Source organism: Ambystoma mexicanum, chromosome 6q (assembly GCF_040938575.1).
Source record: "Ambystoma mexicanum isolate Mex_15411 chromosome 6q, UKY_AmexF1_1, whole genome shotgun sequence".
In the NCBI taxonomy this organism is placed as follows: domain Eukaryota; kingdom Metazoa; phylum Chordata; class Amphibia; order Caudata; family Ambystomatidae; genus Ambystoma; species Ambystoma mexicanum.
In genome coordinates, this window is record NC_090937.1 from 290343829 (window position 1) to 290367555 (window position 23727).

General features: G+C 46.3%; 1 protein-coding gene across 9 annotated transcripts in view; it reads left to right on the forward strand.

Annotated features, from left to right (window-relative positions):
• SLC24A2 (solute carrier family 24 member 2) overlaps nucleotides 1-23727 on the forward strand; it is a 1614118-nt gene that overhangs the window by 913180 nt on the left and 677211 nt on the right. For 6 of the 9 annotated variants that reach the window (XM_069630764.1, XM_069630770.1, XM_069630763.1 and 3 more), the window contains exon 5: nucleotides 4265-4303. The exons of the other annotated variants lie outside the window; for them this stretch is intronic. In XM_069630764.1, the coding sequence (XP_069486865.1) occupies nucleotides 4265-4303 (39 nt within the window). The remainder of the gene's footprint in view (nucleotides 1-4264; nucleotides 4304-23727) is intronic. 9 annotated transcript variants of the gene reach the window in all.

The following is a 23727-nucleotide window of genomic DNA, read 5'->3' on the forward strand; positions in this document are numbered from 1 at the left end:
GCTTCCTTAAACAACAGTGAAGTTTAAGTTTCCCAATGAAATGCTGATCCACAAGTAGCAGGCTTGAGGTTTGATGCAGGCATAGATGCCATGAATGCGAGTAAGCTAGCTTTGGTGGTTGCACGCTACTGCTGCAATCTGTCTGTGATTTACAGGTCCCATGTTCGAATCCCGGCAAGGCCAACTCAGCCTTTCACCCTTCTGAGGTTGATAAATGCGTACCAACTTAGTTTGGTTGATATTGTATGTAAATATGTTTTATGTATAGCGCTTTGGTGAAAGTGCTATATAAATAACCCATTTCCCCAAATAATAAACTGTGAATAATGATGGTGCAGCTCTCATCTGACCATGTGTTAAGCAGAGCTGTGTTCCCTTCTTCATTGTTACTCAAATGTTTCTGTATTTTTGAGGAAAAGTGTCTTTCTTTTCCGAGATCCATCAAACAGGTCCTCAGATCCCTCTCCTAAGCAAGTTTTGTAATTGTAATCACCATCTTTAGTGAACAGTATTCTCCATAGGCACAGTCTTTAAGGTTCTTTGTGGAAGCAACTTTATTGAAGGGTATCCACTTTGTGTTTTCCACCAGGTCTCCAATCCATCTTGCCCCATTCATGCACCCAATCAGGCCAGAAAGCATCTGCGTCTTTATCTTTACCTCAGGATTTGGCCAGGTAGATGAGTTCTCAGAGAGAAAAGGATCTTGATTTATCAATTCAGATAATTTACCTCAGCAAGTTGTTAATAATTCAGTAGGGGGAGAAGTAGCATTACCTTTAAGATTCCTTGTCATTAGAAGAGCCTTAAGCTCAAGAGAAGTATTCAAGCTGGATTCCACAAGGGACCATTTATCAAGGGTCTCTTTCTATAAAAAGGAAGCAGATGTCTGGCGGTGTACGCCAGATGATACACCGCAAAGTCAGGAACTCCCAAGACCCCCCTTTCACGTGGTAGCTGTAGATTCCATATTTTCGGACATGGCTGTTTGTGGTCCCATGAAAATTCTTGACACAATTTCTCAATATTGCTCATTACACCTCTGCCCAGAGGGAAAGAGATCATGCTTAAGTAATGATTGATTTGTGGGGTGACTGTCATCTTTATCGCATACACTTTGCCCCAAATCGATAATGTAATCCCCATCCATCTATCTATCCAGGTCCATCTTCAGATTTGACAGCATCTACTTCATGTTCTCCTTCATCATTTGATTAGCATCCTTTGTAAGCCATACTGCGAGAAATACCATCTTTGTCTGGGCACCAGCGAAACCCGTAGTGGTGTAACTCAGTTGCTTTCCGTTTCCCTGATGTTGGCAGTGCTTCTGATTTTTGCCAATTCATTTGATATCCAGAGACATTCTTAAAACATTCAATCTGTTCTATCCGAGCAGGAAGGGAATTTTGTTCACATTTGTATCACCAACAACAGACAGTCAGCATGAAGCTTACCTCTGCATGTGTCACCATTCTCCCCACCGCCCCTTCCTGCCTCACTGCAGCTATCCTTCCACCATCTCCCTGCTTTACCCACACAACCACCATCCTGTAGAAAATAAGAATGGACTTCACTGACTTGGTTGCCCAGCAACAGACACTCAACTGACGAGGCAGTGAACTGTGTTTTCGCTTACCATGTCATGGAGGCAATGGCACAGAAAGCTAGGGAGAAAGTGGACAGGCAGCGGGCACCAAAGCTGACCACCTAGCACTAGGGTTGCCACTTGCCAGGATTTAGTCCAGACTGTAGGGAAGGCATGGTATCACAAGTATTGACACTGACACAATGGATACAATTTGTAAAACCTTTATTGAAAATGTTGGGGTTGGAGAAACTCCTATGTTACCCTATAAGTAACATGGGAGTAGTCTCGACCATCAAACAATAAACAAAACAGTTCTAGTGGAGTCTGTCAAATCAAAACGGCCTATGCTAACAAAACCTAAAGCCTGCGCTATCTATTGTACAAAAGTGTAAAAGGGAAAAGTATATGCAAAAGGAAAAATCAGTGTTCAAATGATAATTTGGCTGAACCAGCTCTCCTCCCCACATTAGGCCTCACCCAGATGATCTTGGGTCTGACATGACAGGAAACGGGTAGCTCAACATTTGTAGGAACATACCATTGATGACCCTAAACCTTAGGGAAAAGGTGTGACAGATTAAGATTCTCAATAGAGTGTATTGGACCCCACAGAAGCTTTTTAAAAGGCGTATGCGTGACTCAGAGGCTTGTTAGGGGTGCAAATATTGAGTGGGCACATTGGATCACATGTTCTGGGAGTGAAATAAGGTGCATAACATTTGAGTGAGATTACAGTATCCAGGAATAAGGTTCTCAGGCTTGATATAGGTTTTGACTTTGAAACACGAATCGTGGGCGAGGATGATCATTTAGACAACCTATTATACTCCCAGAAATGTTTATTTTTTTCAGGGCTGCGCTAGTTGCCAAAAAAGTGATTCTAAGAGAATGGAAAAATGACACATTCCTGTATTCTTCGGTTTGGTGTGATAGACTACGAAAAATTACTTTGAAAAAAATCGACAGAAGAAAACTACATTATTTGAGGAAATTAGGGGCGGATTTTGGGTTTGATGTGATGGGAAAATGGCCTTAAGGAAGGGGGCTGGAATGGGGAAGTGGAATGGGGTGGGGCTGGGGTGGGACTACAGTTATTCTTGTGTGTATCCTCGTTTTGCCGATGATACAATTAATAAAAATGTGAGGTACAGAGTGAGCGGGGATGTGGGCGAGGGAGAGTTGGAAGGAGGCGAGGGAAGCAAGGGAAGGGAGGGTGAACGTTGCCATCCTGACAGGCATCAGGATCCATGGCTCCCTAGGCATATAATAGCAGAAGCCCTTGATCCTAATTGGCAGTCAGCATACTGACGTTCGACCTATGATGACAAGCATTATTAGCCCATGAATAATTAGCCTGTGCTGACAGAGAAACAAGAAGGTACTTGAACCTGTATAATCCGTGCTCTGAGTCATTTAAAAAAAAGACACCTGGGCTATTAGTCCATTATTTTCAGCTGCACAGCAAAGCTTAAAAAGACGTGATTGTGCTCACCTCAAATATTGGTTGGGTTCATGCAGCGAGTGCAGTGGGGCATCTTCCAGAACTTTGGGAACCTCACTTCGCCCCTCTGTAGAAGTTTACAGTTTTGGATTTCCAACTGAACTTGAGGCAAAACCAGGTGCTGCTGTAGGAGAAACATCATTTTGCTTTCATGCCAATTACAGGCACTGGATTGTTGATTATGCTGCAGCGATATGAATGGCACCTGACACTGAATGCTATGAAAGTTGAGAGATGGGTCCTGAGGCACAAACGAAAGAAAGCTCTGCAGGTTGAGTGACTGTTGATGCGATCTCATGTGTTCAGAACTGTATCTAAATCCTATGGCTTTTTTTCCAAATTATTCTGATAAATAAATAAATAATTAACAGTAGATTGCACTGTTTTGACGTGTGCATGAATTGGGTTCCTTCACTTTGCTCGGTCACTTGCTCATATTCATGGCAAGGGTTTGTAGGAGCATTACTGCCTCAAAAGTGAAAAACAAAAACGTGTCCCCCATGGTTGAGTTAATGAATTAATCCATGTGGCATTTTTATGGACACTTTGGCCAGAACTCTGTATGTTCTCCTCTCCAATGTATGAACTTTGCATATTGGTACATTTCTTAACCTGGGCACTTTGACTGCTTTCATTACAACACGGTTATTGTATGTTCCAAGGCATTATACCAAACATTATTGGGATACCATTGTAGTTGTTGATCTGGCCTCTTGTTAGATACAGAATATTTATTTTACTTTTGCAACTTCTAGTTACAGGCCCTTGCACAGTATTATAATGAGTTTTTACTCTTTGAAATGATCTGATTAATTCAAGGCAAAATAGCTGTGATGCTAATTAGGGCGATTCATATTTTAAATGTTAATATGACTTCTCACTGTCACGTTACTGATATTTTTTCTTTCACTTTCCGTATCTTGTATATATCCTCAATTTTTCATGGTTAGTCGTTATGTGGCCCTCCAAATCTTATTTTTACTTCCACTCCCACGATTCCTACCCAGCACAGTCAGTAGTTAGGGATCATGGGACTTGTAGTGCAAACATCAGGAGGGCCACATAATGAGTAACCATTCTCTACATGCATTCGCTCTGTTTTTGTGTTTTCCATTGTCATTGGCTGCCATTTCATTTGACATAACTGTTTCCATCTGTTTGACTTTTTCCACATTCAGCCAGCTAACGAAGGAAACAGAGAGGAGACCACATTAATGGTAGGAATGCAACATGTACTTGTATTTCTGCATTGATTGAGCTCTGAGGAGGAAATGGTTCCTGGAACTGTACCTAAAATGGCTGCAATCCACAAGAATTGGCAGTTGCATTTTGTCTTTAAAATTGTGGCATTTCAGAGATTGTTGTTGCAACTGCCTGTAAAATAGCTGCACTACACAGATGGTTGTGGCAATGATGTGTAAAATAAATGCTTTCAACACATGGTGAGGACTGCATTCCACAGATGGGTGTGACTGCAAGCTGTCTGCAAAATGGCGTCATTCCTCATATGGATGTGGCAACTGTTTGAAAAAATGGCTGCAATCAATAAGAAAGGTTGCAGCAATTGTCTGTAAAATGGCTGCATTCCACTGATTGGTTGTTGAAACTGTTTATAAATTTGCTGCATTCCACAGACATTTATGTTTGCATTCCACACAGATGGTTGCTGTAACTGTCTGTAAAATGGTGGCATTCCACATATGGTTGAAACTGTCTATAATGTGGCAGCAGTCCACACATGGTTATGGCTGCAACTGTGAACATAACCTGCTTTCCACAGATGGCTGTTGCAGCTGTCTGTAAAATGCCTGTAATCCACACAAAATGGTTGGTGCAACTTTAAAATGGCGGCCAACCATGCTGTTGGAGATTGCTGGTCCTACAGACACATTTGTCCACGGATACTGGATACTGGACCTTGTCCAGGTGTCAGTAGGCCGTTTAGACCCAGCATGCAACATTGCATTCCTTCTCAAACGTCATCCGTTTAGACCCAGCATGCAACATTGCATTCCTTCTCAAACGTCATCCGTTTAGACCCAGCATGCAAATGGCTATTCATTCCTTTTGTGACATTTTTCGAGTAGTACCCAAGGTAATTTTTTAAAAATAAAATGTGATGCAATTTGTGCATTTTAAAGAATAATTATTCAGCAAACACTTGTCAACACTGCTAGCTGCATAGTGAATTAACTCAGCAAACTGGCCCAAATTGGCCCAAAAATGACCCACTTTGACCAGAAAAACAGCCCACATCAGCATTTTGCGTTTTTGGTTTGCCCATGGGCCTATTGCCCTATAGGCCAGTCCGATCCTGGTTCCCGGTGCATGCTAGAAAAATCATTAAGTTTAAACTTAGCTGAATTGGAAACCAGCTATTTCAAACTTTGAATAGACTGCCACCAACATATTTTTACAAAAACCTTAAAGCAAAAGTTCTATTTAGTATCCTCCCGAACCGCTGCTGGAATAAAGCACCCATCATGTTGGCATGAGTGTTAATCCTAATGAACCGCTGCTGGAATAAAGCACCCATCATGTTGGCATGAGTGTTAATCCTAATGAACCGCTGCTGGAATAAAGCACCCATCATGTTGGCATGAGTGTTAATCCTAATGAACCGCTGCTGGAATAAAGCACCCATCATGTTGGCATGAGTGTTAATCCTAATGAACCGCTGCTGGAATAAAGCACCCATCATGTTGGCATGAGTGTTAATCCTAATGAACCGCTGCTGGAATAAAGCACCCATCATGTTGGCATCAGTGTTAATCCTAATGAACCGCTGCTGGAATAAAGCACCCATCATGTTGGCATGAGTGTTAATCCTAATGAACCGCTGCTGGAATAAAGCACCCATCATGTTGGCATGAGTGTTAATCCTAATGGTCTTTGTATGCGTTTGTTGATTTGATTATCAAAATATTGCTACAACTTTTATTGACTCAGGCTCATTGTCAGTCCCCGGCATAATCTGGCGGCTGGGACCTGTATGCATGCACTTTGGTGCCACCAAATTTTTATCATTTGCACAACGTAGTGCAAATGTGCAGGGCAAAATGTCACGTACATACGCATACACGTATGCCGCTTTTTTGCCCTGACCATCTGTTGCCTGGGAATCTGAATAAATGTGATTTCAGCCTCCAGTGGAGCGCTAGGATCCGGGAGTAAGGACCTGCTTTCAAATCACATTTATCCGGTTGTTTGTACCTTTTGGTTCTAGAAAGCTGACCTCAGGTGTCACTGTGTGATCCCAAATGCATCAGATTTCACTTTTGTATTCCCTGTATGCCATCACCAGGGGCATATGGTAAAGAGCAAGAAGGGACTAACACCACAGAAATGGAAGGGGTTAACTAAACAAATATAGGGGATCTGCGGGGAATCCCGATAAACACTAAACTAACACAGGTTAGAAGTGAAGACTCTATCTAGGTCCATGGTAGATAAACTATATGAGATAAAGGCTCTGGGCCTGATTACACGGTAGGCGGTAACCATGGCACTATGGCTACCCCCGGTGCCGGTAATCCCTTACCGCCTACCGTGTAATGAGGCCCAGAGTGGGTGAACACCGGGCGCATAGATCAAAGCATACCAATAGTGGTACACTTCATGTAAAAAACATAAAAAATAATGTTAATACTGGTAGAACAAGAGTTAAAACAAGATTAAATCGATATTTAAAGATAAGCGTTAAGGCTTGCTAATACAGACAATGGGGGTCATTACGACCCTGGCGGTAGGGTGTTAACGGGGCCGGTAGAGCTGCCGGCCCTGTTAAGCCCCTACCATCTCTTTACGAGGTTTGCTCGCGGGTCCCAGTAAGGACGTCTGGTAAAAGCAGGCGTCCTTAGCGGGACCCTCTAGCAGACCAGGATGCAAAACAACGGGCACGTTATTAACGGGCCCATTGTTTGCATCCTCCCCATTCCCATTGAGCCCTATGGGGGCTCAAATAGGAATGTGGATGTACCGGGTCCGGGTCCCCTGAATAGGGAAATACCGGGCCCTCCAAGGTTGGAATGGCCCGGTATTTCCCCATTCCAGGAACCCGGACCCAGTACCCGCAATGGGGGTAGACATGCCGCAAATAGCAGCATGGCTACCTCCAGGGTCGTAATGACCCCCAATGAATGTAAAATTCAATAACATAGGAAAACGTCAGTATCAACAAATGATAGTTGTAACAGAAGTATACAGAAGTGTAACATTGTATACATTTATCAACCTGACAAGTATGCAATGAATGAATTGCATTGTTACTTTGAAGATCTACTTCTGCTACACCTATCATTTGCTGATACTGACGTTTTCCTATGTTATTGAATTTTAGATGCATTGTCTGTATTAGCAAACCTTAACGCTTATCTTTAAATATCTATTTAATCTTTTTTTTTAGCCCTTGTTCTACCAGTATTAAAATGATTCGTTATGTTTTTTACATGAAGTGTACCACTATTGGTATGCTATGATCTATGCTCCCTGTGTTCACACACTCTATCTCCTTTATCTCATATAGGGTAACTAAACAAGGCCAGGAGAAGTGGTACTCCTTAGTGATGCTTAGAGTGGAAGCAGCAGTTCAAGGTAACATTTAAATATTGAGTGCCAGGATGCAGAGGGCCATGGGCAAATAGGAAACCCTGAAGGCCAGGGTGGCACTCAAAGTCACGGTTGATCTGAAGAGCTTACAGTCATTAGCAATGTTTAGGCAAGACTGGCCTATAGCAAGGATTCCCCCAAAGCTCTTTTCATTAAGTGGATGAGCTGTGCTTTCCAAATAGCTTTCATTTACAGGTGTCTATGCTTTGATTTTGTTCAGTATAAAATTAATATGTAAGCCGTCATACATGTTGCTTCGTCTTCATTGTTGATTCAGCAAAAATATTTCTAAAAAGAAAAGAAATGACATCACTTCTGTTTGTTCACTTAACCATCCTCATCATCATTAAGGCTTTATGCTACATTGTCTTTCAGCACAGTGCAACATAGAAAAGTACAATAATACAATTAATTAATTTAAGAGCAATTACCACCAAATACAAATGATTATGAGTCAGTGCATCTTCCGACTTAATAACATATATCATGACTACTAAACATACCTATAGAGCAGCGATTGTCACAATCAAATTAAAAACCTTGATGGCAACGGACACGTTCTTTCCTTTTCAACCAGGCTTTAGAAAGATACATACTCAAGCTATATACCACATCAATGTTAATTGCTGATTTACACAGCCAAATTGCACCTGACACGGTGAATTCCATAGTTACGCATGATGGTAACATGTACATGTATCTATCATATGCACATTCCGGACAGCAACAGAGAACATATTCCAGGGATTCTTTCATGAATGAGCAGCTTGTACAGACCTCTGGGAATGTATTGTTCCAAACCTGTTGTAAGGTTGCCAGGGGCAAAGTGGCAAAAGAACGTTTTTCAGGTAGTGCCTTTGTAAGTGTCGGATGCATTTCATCAAGGTCGCTTTCAAAGCTTTATTCGTGCTTGATGGTTAGGGAAGAATGCATCCTAGGTGCATGAGTGCCAAGAGTCACAATGTTAGCGTTGGGATGCACGTTCAGATCACCGCCCCTCCCAAACAATTCAGATTACGAAAAATGTATTAAATCACAGAGAATGCATAAAGGGTGGTGCATTGGGGATGGAGGAGCTTTACGGGTGGAAGCCATTGGCGGGAGTGGGACGTTATATAGGGGGAACTAACCATTTACTTGGCGATAGTGTTATTTAGAATACACTGCATGTACACGATAGTTATAACATGAACTTATATTGCAGGCCTGAATCCTCTAAGGCCGTGTTGGAGACACAGAATAACCAGGCCTCATGTCTTATTTCATTATCTCATTTTGATTCCCAGGCGTTGCAAGGAACACGCACGTACACCCACATATAAATGTATCTAGTTAGGCCATTGAGCGATTAGGCAGGAATGCGTGCAGCCAAATAGGCAAAGGACTGCGGCCCAGTACGAAGGCCATACTCATGGGAAAAGGGGCAGAGGTCTGCGTTGCTAAAACATGAACTAAAATTTAGGACACTAGCGCCCCCCATAATGATGGTCACTGTATTGGAACTACCAGATGTACAAGAATATGAGTCTTAAATCCTTCATGAATGGGATTAATTAGTGGGATACCAGGCCCGCCTCTTGGGAGGGGGAACTGATACAGGGGGGAGCAGAGAACAACACGATCTGTGATTTGTACCACAGAGAGCCAAGGGTTATGCCCATACAGTGGGGAAGCATGATGGGAGCGGAGGGGCTGCATGTCTGAGATGAGAAAATAGTTACTTTGTTTGCAAGACTGACCTTGAAGTTGTCTGCTGAGTTCATGTTGCCAACCAGGTACACATCACGTGGTTAGGAGTAAAGATAGGGCGGTGCCAGTTGAGTCCAACCAATTGCTTCACAGCATTTCTAGATGGAAGAGGTTGTTACGCAGGTGTGGTGAAGATGGAGAAGACAACATGACCATTTGGAAAAAGGGCTATATGTAACAATTAGCAAGGAAATAGACGCAGCCAATGAGGGTGGGGGATGAACACTGTATATCAAGTATGTCATGAATGACAAGTTGTATATGTTTATAAGACACACACACATACCCTTTTGAGGAGGAGATCTCTGTGACAGTGGATTTGTAATACCCTGCCCCCCATTTCTTTCTGCATACAAAATAAAGCTCTTGTTCTTCTCGAAAAATGGTGTACCTAGCTTTTTTCCATAGTGGGTTGTTTTTTCTTGGTCTGGTTGTAGAAATATTGCCCTATATTAGATAAGGTGGCATTAGCAGCTCTCTCCTTGATGAGTTCTTTTATTCCCACTTTAATTGCAGTAGCATTTGGCCATAGAGATGTCAACCCTAGTTTTGTGAGACCCAACCTTATATGGTTGCGCCCTGGCAGTGTATTGGTACCGTTCTAGATCAGGGCCTCACGATCATTACTGCGAGGACCACAGATGGGCACAACAGAGAATCAGCCTCAGGCTAATATTATTGTGAATGTTATTCTGGTTCAATTCACGGCGGAGCCTCGCATTGTTGGTGCTCTTTGGGAGATTAAGAATTCTCTTTAGGAGTTTATTTTTCAATACCTTCCAATCTGCTCTGCTTATTGTACCCTCAGACCTCCGCGTCATGCAGTGCTGCTGATTTTGCTCAAAGCTCCTAACTTGCGTCATTAAATAATGCAAGTTGTATTTTTAGGCTGGTTGTGTCAGTGACAATAAAATGGCATCACCTGCATAAAATAGAACTGGGATTGAGCTAATCTAGGGGCATCTGTCTGTGCTGTGGCACAGCGATTTAAAAGCTAGTTTGCTACGTATTTGCAACAAAAACTCACTGTGTGGGCCAACAAAACAAACCAATTTGACGCCGGCAAACGGGATTTACTGCACAAAACGTCAACCTCTTGTTCGTTAACCTAATAAAACAAGAAGCCCTACGGAACACAACCCAAGTGTATGCTGCTTTCATAGATCTATCTGCACATGGTCTTCGACTCCATAAATAGGGGGAAATTATGGAACAAACTGATGGCATGGAAATATCTCCTTCTCTATACCAATACCTCAGTTACCATCGGACTCACCAAAGGAGGTGCCACAACTACCTTGATAAGCACCTGGAATGGGTTAAAGCTGGGATGTCCCCTTGCTGCAACTCTCTATTACTTATACACTGCTGATTAAGCTGTCCACACAAAATACAATGCACTAAACCCTCCAAAAATAAATTCTGTCCCGATTCTGTATTTGATGTATGCAGACGATATCGTGCTACTCGATAAAACGACAGTAGGGCTACAGAAAAACTTGCGAATAAAGGAAGAATATATGAAACTGAACGAATTGCAAATCAATGCCAAAAAAACAAAAATAATGAAACTAACGAAACAGACAACTAAAAACACCCGGCCACCAAAATTTATAATAGAAGACAAAGTCTAGCGGAAGTGAATACCTTCAAATACCTTGGAATTTTATTAAATCAAGCCAAAGCTGAAACAGACAGGGTGGCCTCTATAGAAGGGAAGATGTTTTCGCTAGTGAGACCAGTAGTAATCTTACATAGACAATATGGAAGTTCTCACTTAAACCTATCATCACATTCTACCGTCAAAAGGTTATTCCCATCATAACATACGGCAGCAAAGCAATGATAAACTCCATGCAGATAAACTGGCAAAGGATAGAAGCCTCCTTTTGGCGGAAGATCCTGAAAATCCCGAATAGTTACCCCATGGCCAGGATAGGATTTGAAGTGGCACTCCAATCACTTCAATCTATTGTATTGCAGAAACAGTTGGACTTTCTCCGTAAACTGAAAAATAACAATGATATTGCGGCTATTCAAATCCTGCGGGAGACCCCAAATGCCATGAATCATACTACACTGAAAGTCTGGAAACTTGCTCTAGAGTGCCGAATGACAAATGAAAACATCTCTGCAGCATTGCTCATAAATCGTCTACAACGAGCCAAGGTAAAGATCCAACAAAATGACTGCATTAAAAAAGTAGGGGATAAAACAACATACAGTATGAATATTCAATGTACAATGGACATCCATGCGATCAATGAACTCCCGAGGTACTTATCACTCCGGATCCAGACATTCGTAACATGTACATGTAAATCCGTTTAAATGTCATTCCAACTCGGCAAAGATTAGCAAACATCAGACTAATCCCCATATCTGAGCAATTTTGCCGATTTTGTCTAGATAAGCAAATTCATGACATGTACAGCCCTCTCCCAACAGAGAAGCTTATTTGGAGGACTTTTCAAGATTTCTGCCCAGATTGAAGATGGCGACTCCAGATGGGACAAGATCCTGAGGGGCCAGGACAGAAAATTAATATACACCATTGTGCAATTTCTTCGCCATATCTTGGCCCATGATAAACTAAGGAATTAACACAGTGATGTTTGCATTTGCCTGTTAGATATTATGTTTGAAAACCCAAGCTACTCATGAGATCCATTTTTAAAATGACTAAACGAAAAGTTTCTGTTTAAACTATAAAATTTTAATAAAAATAAAAAAAAGTTTAAAAAAAATGCAGAATAGCGTGGGGGCCAGTACACAACACTGCCTGACCCCGTTTTCACATTTGATTGCTTTTGTCTTTTCGCTCTTGCCATTTAACTATATGGGAGCCTCATTGTTGCACTAAAGAGACTGAATTGCAGCTAATACATTCAGTGGAACCTCAACCAAACGGTTCCATAGGCAAAGCCTAGGCATTCCATTGAAAGTGGTCTTAAGATCTATAAACAGTGCACAGAGATTCATCATCGTGGGGATTGCACACTTTTGTAATAAAAGGAATACACAAATCCTTGACCTGTCGTGTTTTGGTCCTTCTTAAAACCTTATTGTAAATGGCTGATTATGTTATTTCCTTCAAACTAGTCCATTAATTTATTTAATATTACATTGGCAAAGATCTTCCCCTCTGCGTCCAGCAGGGAAATCGTTCGGTAGTTATCAGGGTTTTCCCGATCCCCCTTTTTAAAAAATGGGGACGATTTCTGCCTTTGTCCAGGAAATCGTTGTCCGAGTCGTGGCTGTCGCAAAATGAATAATATGTCGGAGTACCGGGAACCATATACCGGACTCTTGTTTAAACAAGTTGATAGGAATTTGGTTGGGGCCTGGTGCATTACTGGCCCTTTGTTGAACTATGGTGTAGTGGACCTTCTCATGGTAGTGTGAGAAACCTGTGGGTATTCCTACTCCTATCCCCCATTGATCCTCTACGCAGTGGCCATGGAAAAGCCATCACTTTTGGATCCTGACCCCTGAGGGAGGATCACCTGGGTGGAGGGTGTTTGAGGACTAGAAGTGGGGTGCCCTTCTAAAGAGACATGGTATCCCCCCTTTCCTACCACCAAACAACATGACCCTACCCAGCCCTTAATGAGCTATTGTAAGCCTGTTCCCCTCACTTTCCCTAATGTGTTTAATGACAGTACTGGGATGAGGAAGAGGAGGCTAAGAGGAATGATCACTACACATTTCCACCACTTAGGTACTAGGACAAGGACGCTGCCACCCGAGCCTTGGGAAGGTCAGGCATGACTTCCTAATTATAGTCAAGCAGATCTAATTGACCAGGCACACCTGCAGCCTGCTAGAAGCCTGCAGGCACATAAAATGAGAGACTGGGAATACCCAGTGAGAAGCAGGGAGGCCGACATGGCAGAGACCAGCAGGGGCACCCCCTCTATGAGGAGACAGCCATGGTGGGACTGGAAGCTGAACCAGGACGCCGGCAGACCGGGATTAAAGATGACACCACTCACGTCCAATGGAAAGCAGAAGGGGAACTGGAGCGAAGAAATAAGCTTACTACACAAAAAGGTGTGAGGGAAAGCTTAACCTGCTCTATAAGCACATACCCTCAAAGAAGGTTCAAAACCTTTAACTCGCGAAAAAAAGGGCTTATAGGCAGCACACTGTTTCAGGATAGGACACTCTACCCCCGTGGGCAAGATGACAAGCTCTTTACGTGCGCATCACTGGTACTCTTCTCAAAATTAAACCTGCCACCAGTATAGTAATGGTCATAAAATACTCATTTTTATTGATATAGCAAAAAAAAGAATTTTTATATAAAAAGCAAAACATATTTGCTAGTGTTGCAATCAACAAGGAGTTGTACAAACGACAGACAGTGCTGGTTAAAAAAGATAATAGTAGAAATAACCAACTGCTTTACTTTACATCAGGTAGTGCAGGCTAAATCTGCAGGAATTAATCGTCAAAAAAGAACAAATCGTAATTACAACTAATTTCAATCAAATCACCACTTATCATACTCTCAATCAAACCAATTCAAACGCATTCAATCCATCCAACATGTTGCTTTCCTCACAAACAATTTAAACAGTAAAATCAGAGAAATTCACCAGGGAAGCCATGTCTGTTTTTTATCAACAAAGAACACAAACCAAATGTCTTAATTATGATACATAAATTGTGAAATCGAAAAGACGATGGGGACCCATTGTAGATCCAAATCTAATGTTCCAATCGTATTAGCATATAATTTGCTGGGATTGAAGAGGGAAGACGTGTCTCTTCCTGAAACAGAAGAAGAACATAGGTATGAGTAAACCGTATCTTCCTAGAAATGAATTATTATCCCCTATGGTTAATAATAGGAAACTCATTTAAGTGATACAAATGCACCAAAGCAAAATCTGGGGAGTAAAGCAGAAACTTATAAGAGCAAAAAACTGCAACTATTGACACACATTCTCTATTCAAATTGTCATGTAAGAAAGGTCAGTGTCCAGGCTATCTAAAAGGGGAGGCCTAAAAAGGAACGGTCATCATTCCTACAACCTTATTAGTCCGGAATCCATGGAAATAAGGAAGTACAAACCTTGTTGGAAAAGTAACCGTGACTGGGAAAAAGGGGACAGGCAGAGGGAGGTACCTCCCCAAATAACGGGGTCCTCGCGCTCACGTGAAACTCAAAGAGAAGAGCTAATCACGTGGAAGGTGAAGGTAATAAAAATAAAAGCCATGCTCACCCAGTGTCAGCAATGTCTAAACTAACAGGCACTGTTGAAATATCCGGTCACATGCTGTATTCCTCTCAAAGTGTCCTAGTCCTTTGGTGAGCACCACCGTGTAGGATTGGTGTAATCTCTGTCTCAGGCACACTGTGAATTGCTGTGCTGGTAATTCGTATGGAAAAGCAAGCAAAGGAAAGAAAAGAAAAATACATGCGGGGCAGGCTTTAACAAACGGAGCTGTGCACATTGCACAGAAACGGTAATCACCTGCGTATGTAGTGAAAGGGTACCACAATGTCTGCAATGTCTGAGAATCACACTACGCGAGCAGCTGTTTAGCATCAGCCTGGCAGTCCGTAAACAGGGCAGGACTAGTAGTGCCCGCCTTGTAACACCCTAACAGGCCGATTCATGTAATTCCTCTCAAAAGTGTCGCACGCGGCTGGCGCACAGCGTGCTCGTGCGAATGTCTGCGCCAGTCGCGTGCGATAAAATCAATTTCCGCGCACAGCGTATTCATGGATTCTCACCTCCAAAAGCAGACGTGGCGCAGAGTGGCGCAGCGACCCTGCAGCAGCGCCAGTTACGCCCCCAAGAACGCCGTTGCGCGAGGAAAAGCCATCAAGATCGCAAAACCATCGCAAAGGGCTCCGCCAACCCTGTATCAGTTTACCGGACTGGCAAACAGCAAACGCAAAGCGGGGAACGCGTATTACGGGTGTCGGGAACACGCGTGCGCGAGAAGTTTCACACGCGATCTGGCCTGGGGGAGCGTGTGCGTGTGTGTATTTCAGGGGTGCGCGAGAAGTATTACACGCGAATGGCCTGGGTGCGTGTATTTCAGGGGTGCGCGAGAAGTATTACACGCGAATGGCCTGGGTGCGTGTATTTCAGGGGTGCGCGAGAAGTATTACACGCGAATGGCCTGGGCGCGTGTATTTCAGGGGTGCGCGAGAAGTTCCACACGCGAATGGCCTGGGTGCGTGTATTTCAGGGGTGTGCGAGAAGTTCCACAGGCGATTGGCCTGGGTGCGTGTATTTCAGGGGTGTGCGAGAAGTTCCACACGCGATTGGCCTGGGCGCGTGTATTTCAGAGGTGCGCGAGAAGTTCCACACGCGATTGGGCCTGGGGGAGCGTGTGCGTGTATTTCAGAGGTGCGCGAGAAGTTCCACACGCGATTGGCCTGGGCGCGTGTATTTCAGAGGTGCGTGAGAAGTTCCACACGCGATTGGCCTGGGCGCGTGTATTTCAGGGGCTCGCGGGTGGTTTCACACGCGATCGGGCCTGGGGGAGCGTGTTCGTGTATTTCAGAGGTGCGTGAGAAGTTCCACACGCGATTGGCCTGGGCGCGTGTATTTCAGAAGTGCGTGAGAAGTTCCACAAGCGATTGGCCTGGGCGCATGTATATCAGGGGCTCGCGGGTGGTTTCACACGCGATCGGGCCTGGGGGAGCGTGTGCGTGTATTTCAGAGGTGCGCGAGAAGTTCCACACGCGATTGGCCTGGGCGCGTGTATTTCAGAGGTGCGTGAGAAGTTCCACATGCGATTGGCCTGGGGGAGCGTGTGCGTGTATTTCAGCAGGGTACGTGAATTTCAGGGGTGCGCGAGAATTTTCACACGCGATTTCAGCAGGGTACGTGTATTTCAGGGGTGCACGAGAATTTTCGCACGTGATTTCAGCAGGGTACATGTATTTCAGGGGTGCCAGGGATTTGGCAGTGTGGGTCCTCCCAGGTGTCCCCTGTACACCCTCCACGGCCCCTGCCGGCAGCCCACACCACAGGGGACTACCCTGCATCCCTGGTGATGTCCCGCAGGCAGCCCACCCAACATGGGCATGCCCCCCAGCAAAGGCACATGTCTCCTTGCACTACTGATCACCAACTCATGTCCCCTTGTACCCCCACCCCCAGCATTGCGGGGCACCTGCCAGCAGGCCCCCACTCATGTCCCACTCATGTTCCCCTGCACCCCCACCCCCCAGCATTGCGGGGCACCTGCCAGCAGGCCCCCTCTCATGTCCCACTCATGTCCCCCTACGCCCCCACCCCCCAGCATTGCGGGGCACCTGCCAGCAGGCCCCCACTCATGTCCAACTCATGTCCCCCTGCATCCCCACCCCCCAGCATTGCGGGGCACCTGCCAGCAGGCCCCCACTCAAGTCCCACTCATGTCCCCCTGCACCCCCACCCCCCAGCATTGCGGGGCTCCTGCCAGCAGGCCCCCACACATGTCCCCCAGCCAACATGTCATCACAATCTAGATCCCTGGCCCTTATGGTCAGCCTCCAAATGCAAAACACCCACTCGAGTACTGCATCCACCCACTTAGAAATGGCAATGACATGATAGAACCCCAATAGCAAGTTTGGAAATGAACACATGGACCTCACAAACACCCAATGGGTGTCAGTGAATCTCAAAACCTATATCAGGATATGCATGATACCAATGAGATGATACTACACATTGAAGTTTGATGAAAAAAATGTATTAAAAACAGCATAAATGGAATAAAAAATAAACAAATGACAATGGGAATCAAAAACCAAAAGCAGCATGTCCGTAAAATAATGAAAAACGACAAATCATAATCCAAAGAAAAGGTGTCCAAAGTCATAGTTCAAGAAAGTAAATCCAAGGTAAAAACAAAACCGAAAACCATTGCTCCATGGGTAAATCAAAAAAAAAAAAAATCCAACAGTCAACTATATACAGAAAAACAAACCAGGGTCCATGATCCCAACTGAACAAATGAAACCTACATAAAAATACTACCTAATAAAATAAAACTATATACAAAACTGTGGCCCATTGTCCAAAAGGTCCAAAATAAATAAAAAAAGCAAAGGAAACCTAACACTAACTACATAACTATTTACAAGGGCAGCGGGCTAGTCCGACGGCTCACTGGTTGTTGTCATGGGCCAGGGCATCATCGAACTCCTGTTCAATGGCTTGGAGGCGGGCATGTTCCCTGGCCCCGAGGTCCCGTAGGGATAATGCAGTGTCCTGCTCCAACTCCCTGCGAAGACCCTCGAGGCACTCAGCCCGCCTCAGCGCCCTCCGCATAGAGTCCTCCGCCCTGACCATTGTGAGCCGTTCCTCCTCTGCCCGCTGCCGCTCCGCACCTATCTGCTGGCACAACCGCTCCCACACGGAAGCCACTCCCATTCAAGGGTTCTCCTGCCCTCCGGCCGATGCCTGCACCCCTGATGTTGATGGCCCCGAGCCATGATGCCTCCCACGTTGAGCCTGCTGCTGCCTCCGACGCAACTGCCTGTGCCAGCACGACGGCATCCAGGCTGATGGAAACCACCGACGCCGTCGTGCACATGCCCTGCCCGATGATGCCGTCACATCCTCCATCTGCTGGGGTCCAGTTGCTGGTGTGTCCACCCCTGCTGGACCTCCGACTCCCGACTGTGGCAGGGATGGGATCCCCACCGAGGTGGCTGCATTGGTCGGGGCAGGTCCACAGGGGGCCCTGGTGGCATCTGGGCCGGAAGACGGCATGGAGTACGACTGGCGCATAGCCTCCACAGAGGAGGAGAGGGTCACCAGAGTGCCCGACACATGTACGAGACCCCCGACCATGACCGCTCCCAAATGGGCCACATTGGCACGGTGCTCTTCGTGATGACGTGCGTGCTCCCCCTGGGAAGCACGCACCTCATCTTGAATGACAGCCATGCGCAACGCTACACCAATCAGGACCTTCTCCATACGCCCATGGGTCCCCTTGTCCGTAGGTGGAGGGGGCGTCAGATGACATGGACATCCCCCCTACCTGCGGACGGGCCTGGGATGGGGCATCCCTGCTGGTGCATGGTGGTGCAGTCACAGTGTCAGGGACAGTGACATGCACAGGCACCTCCATGGCGACATGTGCTGCCTCCTGCCCCTGCCCCTGGACTGCACCACTTGCACCAGCAGGGATGCCCCCACCAGACCCCATGTGTGGCTCAGTAGCGGCCTCCTCCTCCTCTGTGGAAACCACCAACCTGGATGGCTCCACACCATCTTCCGCCGTTGCAAGCCCCTGTGGGGGCTCACTCACCCCTTCCGCTGCAGCCGTTGGGGCATCCCTGCCGCTTAGCTCCACAGCGCCGTCTCCGCCCTCTTCTTCACTTTGCGCTGTGTAGAGGGAGACATAGAACACAAGCATCAGGGTACTGTACAATGGTCCCCTAGACAGGAAGCAATAGCAGATGAGTGGCACTGTCAAAGATCACTTCCATCATGTCCCTCCACAACACATGGGTCAGTGCAGGCAAAACACATGCAGTAACAGGCATGGCGCATGCTATGGACATAAGCAAACATGTCCAAGGGACTCTTGAAGCATACAATGTTGTTTTTGGACTCACATGCATCATGGGTCATGCCTATCACATGCACACACTTCAACGTACTTTCATCCATCTGGACTCGTACACCCCAGACACAGTGGATGCAAGGATAACTAGGCTGCATCAGTGAATCTGAACATTGACACAGACATGTGTCATGCATCCATGGCATGCACAAGTCACAGACACGCAGGTCAGAAACACAGACATGGACACCATACATTTACATGGCATCAGCACCCATCCCTCACCCACACCCATGTCCAGGAACAGAGACTGGCATGCTCTCATGTGTCCATTCCGCATAGGGCTCCCCATGTTACATTTCAACACATACACCAACCGTGTGCTTCACACATTACTGGTCTCACATGCATGACCATGATGTCCCTGCACACACACACGCGTACATGGCCTATGTCACACATACGGGCAAGTATCAGACAACCAGCACGCTGCAACATGCCCTGTCTCACACAGCAATGCTTGGCCACTTACCGCTCGACTCCAGACGGGTCTGCCTCTCAAGGATCTGGGCATGGAGCGCTGGGCGTACGCGTTCCAGGACCCTCAGCTGGATGGTACTCATGCTGCCCCGGCCCCCCTCCACGAGGCGCCGGGCCTTTATGAGGGTCCACCAGGACACCAACTTTCTTCTGACTGAAGCTGGTGGCCCTCTGCCCCTCTGGCTGGGGGTCGCCAGTGGTCTCGGATGGTGTTTGCCCCGACATGGCGACCACCGAGGCAGGCGTGGGTGGGCAACTGGGTCCTGGGGCTGGGCTGTGGAGCGATGGTATCCCAGTCGGGAGTGTTTTGTTCCAGCAGGGGTGGACACAGCAACTGGACCCCTGCAGATGGCTGATGTGCAGGCACCAAATGGCAGGGCACAGTGGCAGCAGGCAGGCAGGCAGCAGCAGATGGCTCGTGGGAGGCTGCTCGGGGCTCTGGGGGGCAGTAATTTGGCCTTTTGGGCAGGAGCGTGGTCTTCCGTGTGCTTACGGGTGGCCAGCTTGATACAGAGTGATTTGGCACATGAAAATTCTGCACGTCAGCGTGTGAATCGAGGAAAGGCCCTTAGCGCGTAAGCGCGTCAGCACGCATACGCGATTCCATTGGACCAAAGGCCCTTAGCGCGTATGCGTGTCTGTGACGTGCACGGGCGTTGCTTTTCGTGGGGTGCGGTGCATCTTGCAGGCGTTGGGGTTCACACGCTATTACTTCACAGCGGGTGGGTGTTGGCTACGCGTTCTTCTACACGCAAGGCAGACGGTGAGTGGTACCCTGCTCCCCCAGGCCTGATCACCACCTGCGAGCCTCTGAAATACACGTACCCCGCTCCCCCAGGCCCGTTCGCATGTGAAAACACCCGCGAGCCCCTGAAATACACGTACCCCGCTCCACCAGGCCCGATCGCGTGTGAAAACACCCGCAAGCCCCTGAAATACACGTACCCCGCTCCCCCAGGCCCGATCGCGTGTGGAAACACCCGCTAGCCCCTGAAATACACGCGCCCAGGCCAATTGCGTGTGGAACTTCTCGCACACCTCTGAAATACACGCGCCCAGGCCAATCGCGTGTGGAACTTCACGCGCACCTCTGATATACACGCACACGCTCCCCCAGGCCAGATCACGTGTGGAACTTCTCGCGCACCTCTGAAATACACGCGCCCAGGCCAATCGCGTGTGGAACTTCACGCGCACCTCTGATATACACGCACACGCTCCCCCAGGCCCGATCGTGTGTGGGCCTTCTCGCGCGTGTAGGACTTTGGCACACATTTTTTTCCTGCGCAGGGACGCTACTGCCTGCTTTCGTGTGGCGGACATGTATGGGCCTGTGCGCGTCTTTGGCCGTGCGCTGTTTTTCCCTATTCGATTCCATGAATACGTGTTGTAGGCGAGCGTGTGGGCGTTCTGCGCACTTGCCTCCTGTACTTCCCCCGTGACGCCCACATTTTCACGAGTTGTTCCCCATTCTGCGTGTGACGCCCCGTGTTATGCCTACTTTTGTTATGTGCGCCGCGCTATGTGCGAATTCGCTGTGGCCTTATCGCACGGTGTTCAATGACCTGTGTGCCAGCGTGCGCCAGCGTGCGCCGCACACTTTTTCAGTGCATAGTCCACATTTTGCGTGTGCACGGACTTCCATGAATTGATGTGCAATGTTTTCTGTGCGATAATCGCACTTGCACTGCGATAATCGCACTTGCACTGCGATTTTCGCTATTTCGGCCTGTAAGTCTCCTCTTGGAAATACTGGCGTTGTTTAAAAAAGTAAACAAATTGAAGACATGAGAATATAGAAAGGCGTGCGCGAGAGACAGAAAATGACAAGGCTTCACAATGACAAGCATAGGACAGTGCTACTCTTACCATTGTGTAAATCAACCGTGGAGAGGAACCCGACATAGCAGCTAGCAACTCCAAAAATGGGACGGTCCGGTTTGTGCACAAATTCTATCCAATGGTCTATTAGCAGAGCATTGGTAATCCGGTTGCGTAGACAGCTTTTGTGTTCCCCTATTCTCGTTTGAATCTTCCTTTCAGGCACCAAACACTGTAGACTAGCATTGCTGAATTGCAATTTGTCAATGTAGTTTGTTTCCATGGTGTCTCAAGACTATGGGCCTTATTACGACTTTTGCGTAATGGGTTAACAGGCTCTGCTAAAGGAGGCGGACCCGTTAATCCCATTACGCAAAATAACGAGGTCCCCTCGCGGGACCCGGTAAGGACCCCTGGTAAAACCAGGCATCGTCACCGGGTCCCAAGAGGGAAAGAGGGAGCAAACAACGGGCCGCTCGTAATCGGCCCGTTGTTTGCTCCCTCTCCCATTATCATTGAGCCCTATGGGGGCTCAGATGGGAATGGGGAAGACCCGGACCCGGTAATGGAGCCCGGTTTGGGGGCTCCATTACCGGGCCGCCAAACTCGTAATGAGGCCCAATGTCTACTTGGTTACTTGGTTCCTCTTAATGGTAAAAGGGCAGCAATTGCAATTACCACAGGAAAATGTCCTATCAGTTTAGCATCTGAAGCATCTGGCAGGCAAGCAGGTCTTGCAACTGTAGTGTTTCTCGGTTCCTGAAGCAGAGGGGAAACAACAGAAGCCTCTGGGAGAATGAGCAGGCCGCTGGTGAGTGACAGAAGGGCACGGAGGCACTGGGGAGCTCCGAAATGTACCGCAGGTAAGTGCCAGTCCATGCATTTTGAATACCTAACTGAGAGCAAACTTACATTTAACTACAAAAGTGTCTTTTGAATACTGAACTGAGAGGAAACCTACGCATTTTGAAAACTGACTGAGAGCAAATGTATATTTGAACTACAAGAATGCATTTCGAATAAGAGTGCTTTTTTTTCAGCATTAAAACTTAAACCTTAAGCAACGCAATTAACCAGTGAATCAAGAGCAACTCACATTCAAAGCATATTAAAACCATTAAGCAATTTAAATGTGAAGCTCAAAAAGAACATTAAATTATAACCCAAGAGGCTAATAAGATGAAGCCAAAAAGAGTGGAACTTTGCACAGAAGTCCTGGAGGCCAACCAAAAGACATTAAGCAGGAATACCCTGATGCACAGGAGCAAATGATAAGGAACCCGTTTGTGCACAGGAACATGTACCAAGGAATCCCTTGGTGCACAGGAGCAAGTGCCAAGGTACCGGCAGTGGTCTGAAGAGCCTGTGGATCCTGGTTGTGTAACCTCTAATGGGTGGACTGTGTGGTCTGACAACTGCGCCACAACCAGTGAACCTTGTATAATGAAGATGCAGGATATTGGTCAAACTAACTGGTAAAACTAACTAAGACAAGTGCAAAGGGTGAGGTCTTGGGGAAGGGAGCCCTGAGACTGCAAAACCTATTCATGTTGTCTTGAGAGTGAGGTCTCAAGACCCCTTTTTGTTTGAAACTGTGTTGTATGGGACTTGGGGAAGGGAACCCCGAGGATTATCTTGAAGTATGTCGCTTGGAGCTTGAAAGAGATAATCCTGAGACTTTTGTGGGACTATCATACACTTGGCGAAATAGAGTTGAGAGCTGGAAGAAGTCTAGATGGTGAGAACAAGTATAGGTTGTGGACAGAGACTGACTTTCAAGTGGCACTATTTGACTCAGACTTTCCTTAGTTTTATTCTGATAGGGAAATCCCACCTTAGCATAGGACAAGATAGGCCTTCAACCATCCTGACATTTGATTTAGTAAGTGTTTTAGTTTGAAAGATAAGTCTGTTGTCTGTGTCTTGCTTATTGATGCCTTCACAGTAGAAACAGAATACTTCTTTACAGGATGAACCCTTTGTGAGACCATTCATCGAAGCTACCATGAAATGTATTCTGGTTTCCTGATAAAGTTTCTCATAGTGTCCACTCAGCAATTTGCACTAATATTATATGTTATGTTGTGTTATTTGGTCTTGTACCGCACATTGTTGCAACTTTCATGGGCTCTTGGTGTTCTGGTGGATCTGCAATGGAAGGAGGGTTTTTGTTAGTGGGATTGAGAGGGAGGAGAGCAAGAGAGCTTTGATGTGATGTTGGCAGCTTCAGTTCAGAATAAAACAGTCACTGTGCGTTGGTGCTTTTTGGTTTATAGCCGTCATGTGGTGCTGGCGTATGATTGTGCATGAGTGCTTTGTGTGTGCTTGTGTCTGGTTTCATGTTGGGTGTTGTGAAGTGTGTGCAGTTTGTGATGTGGTAGAGGTAGGG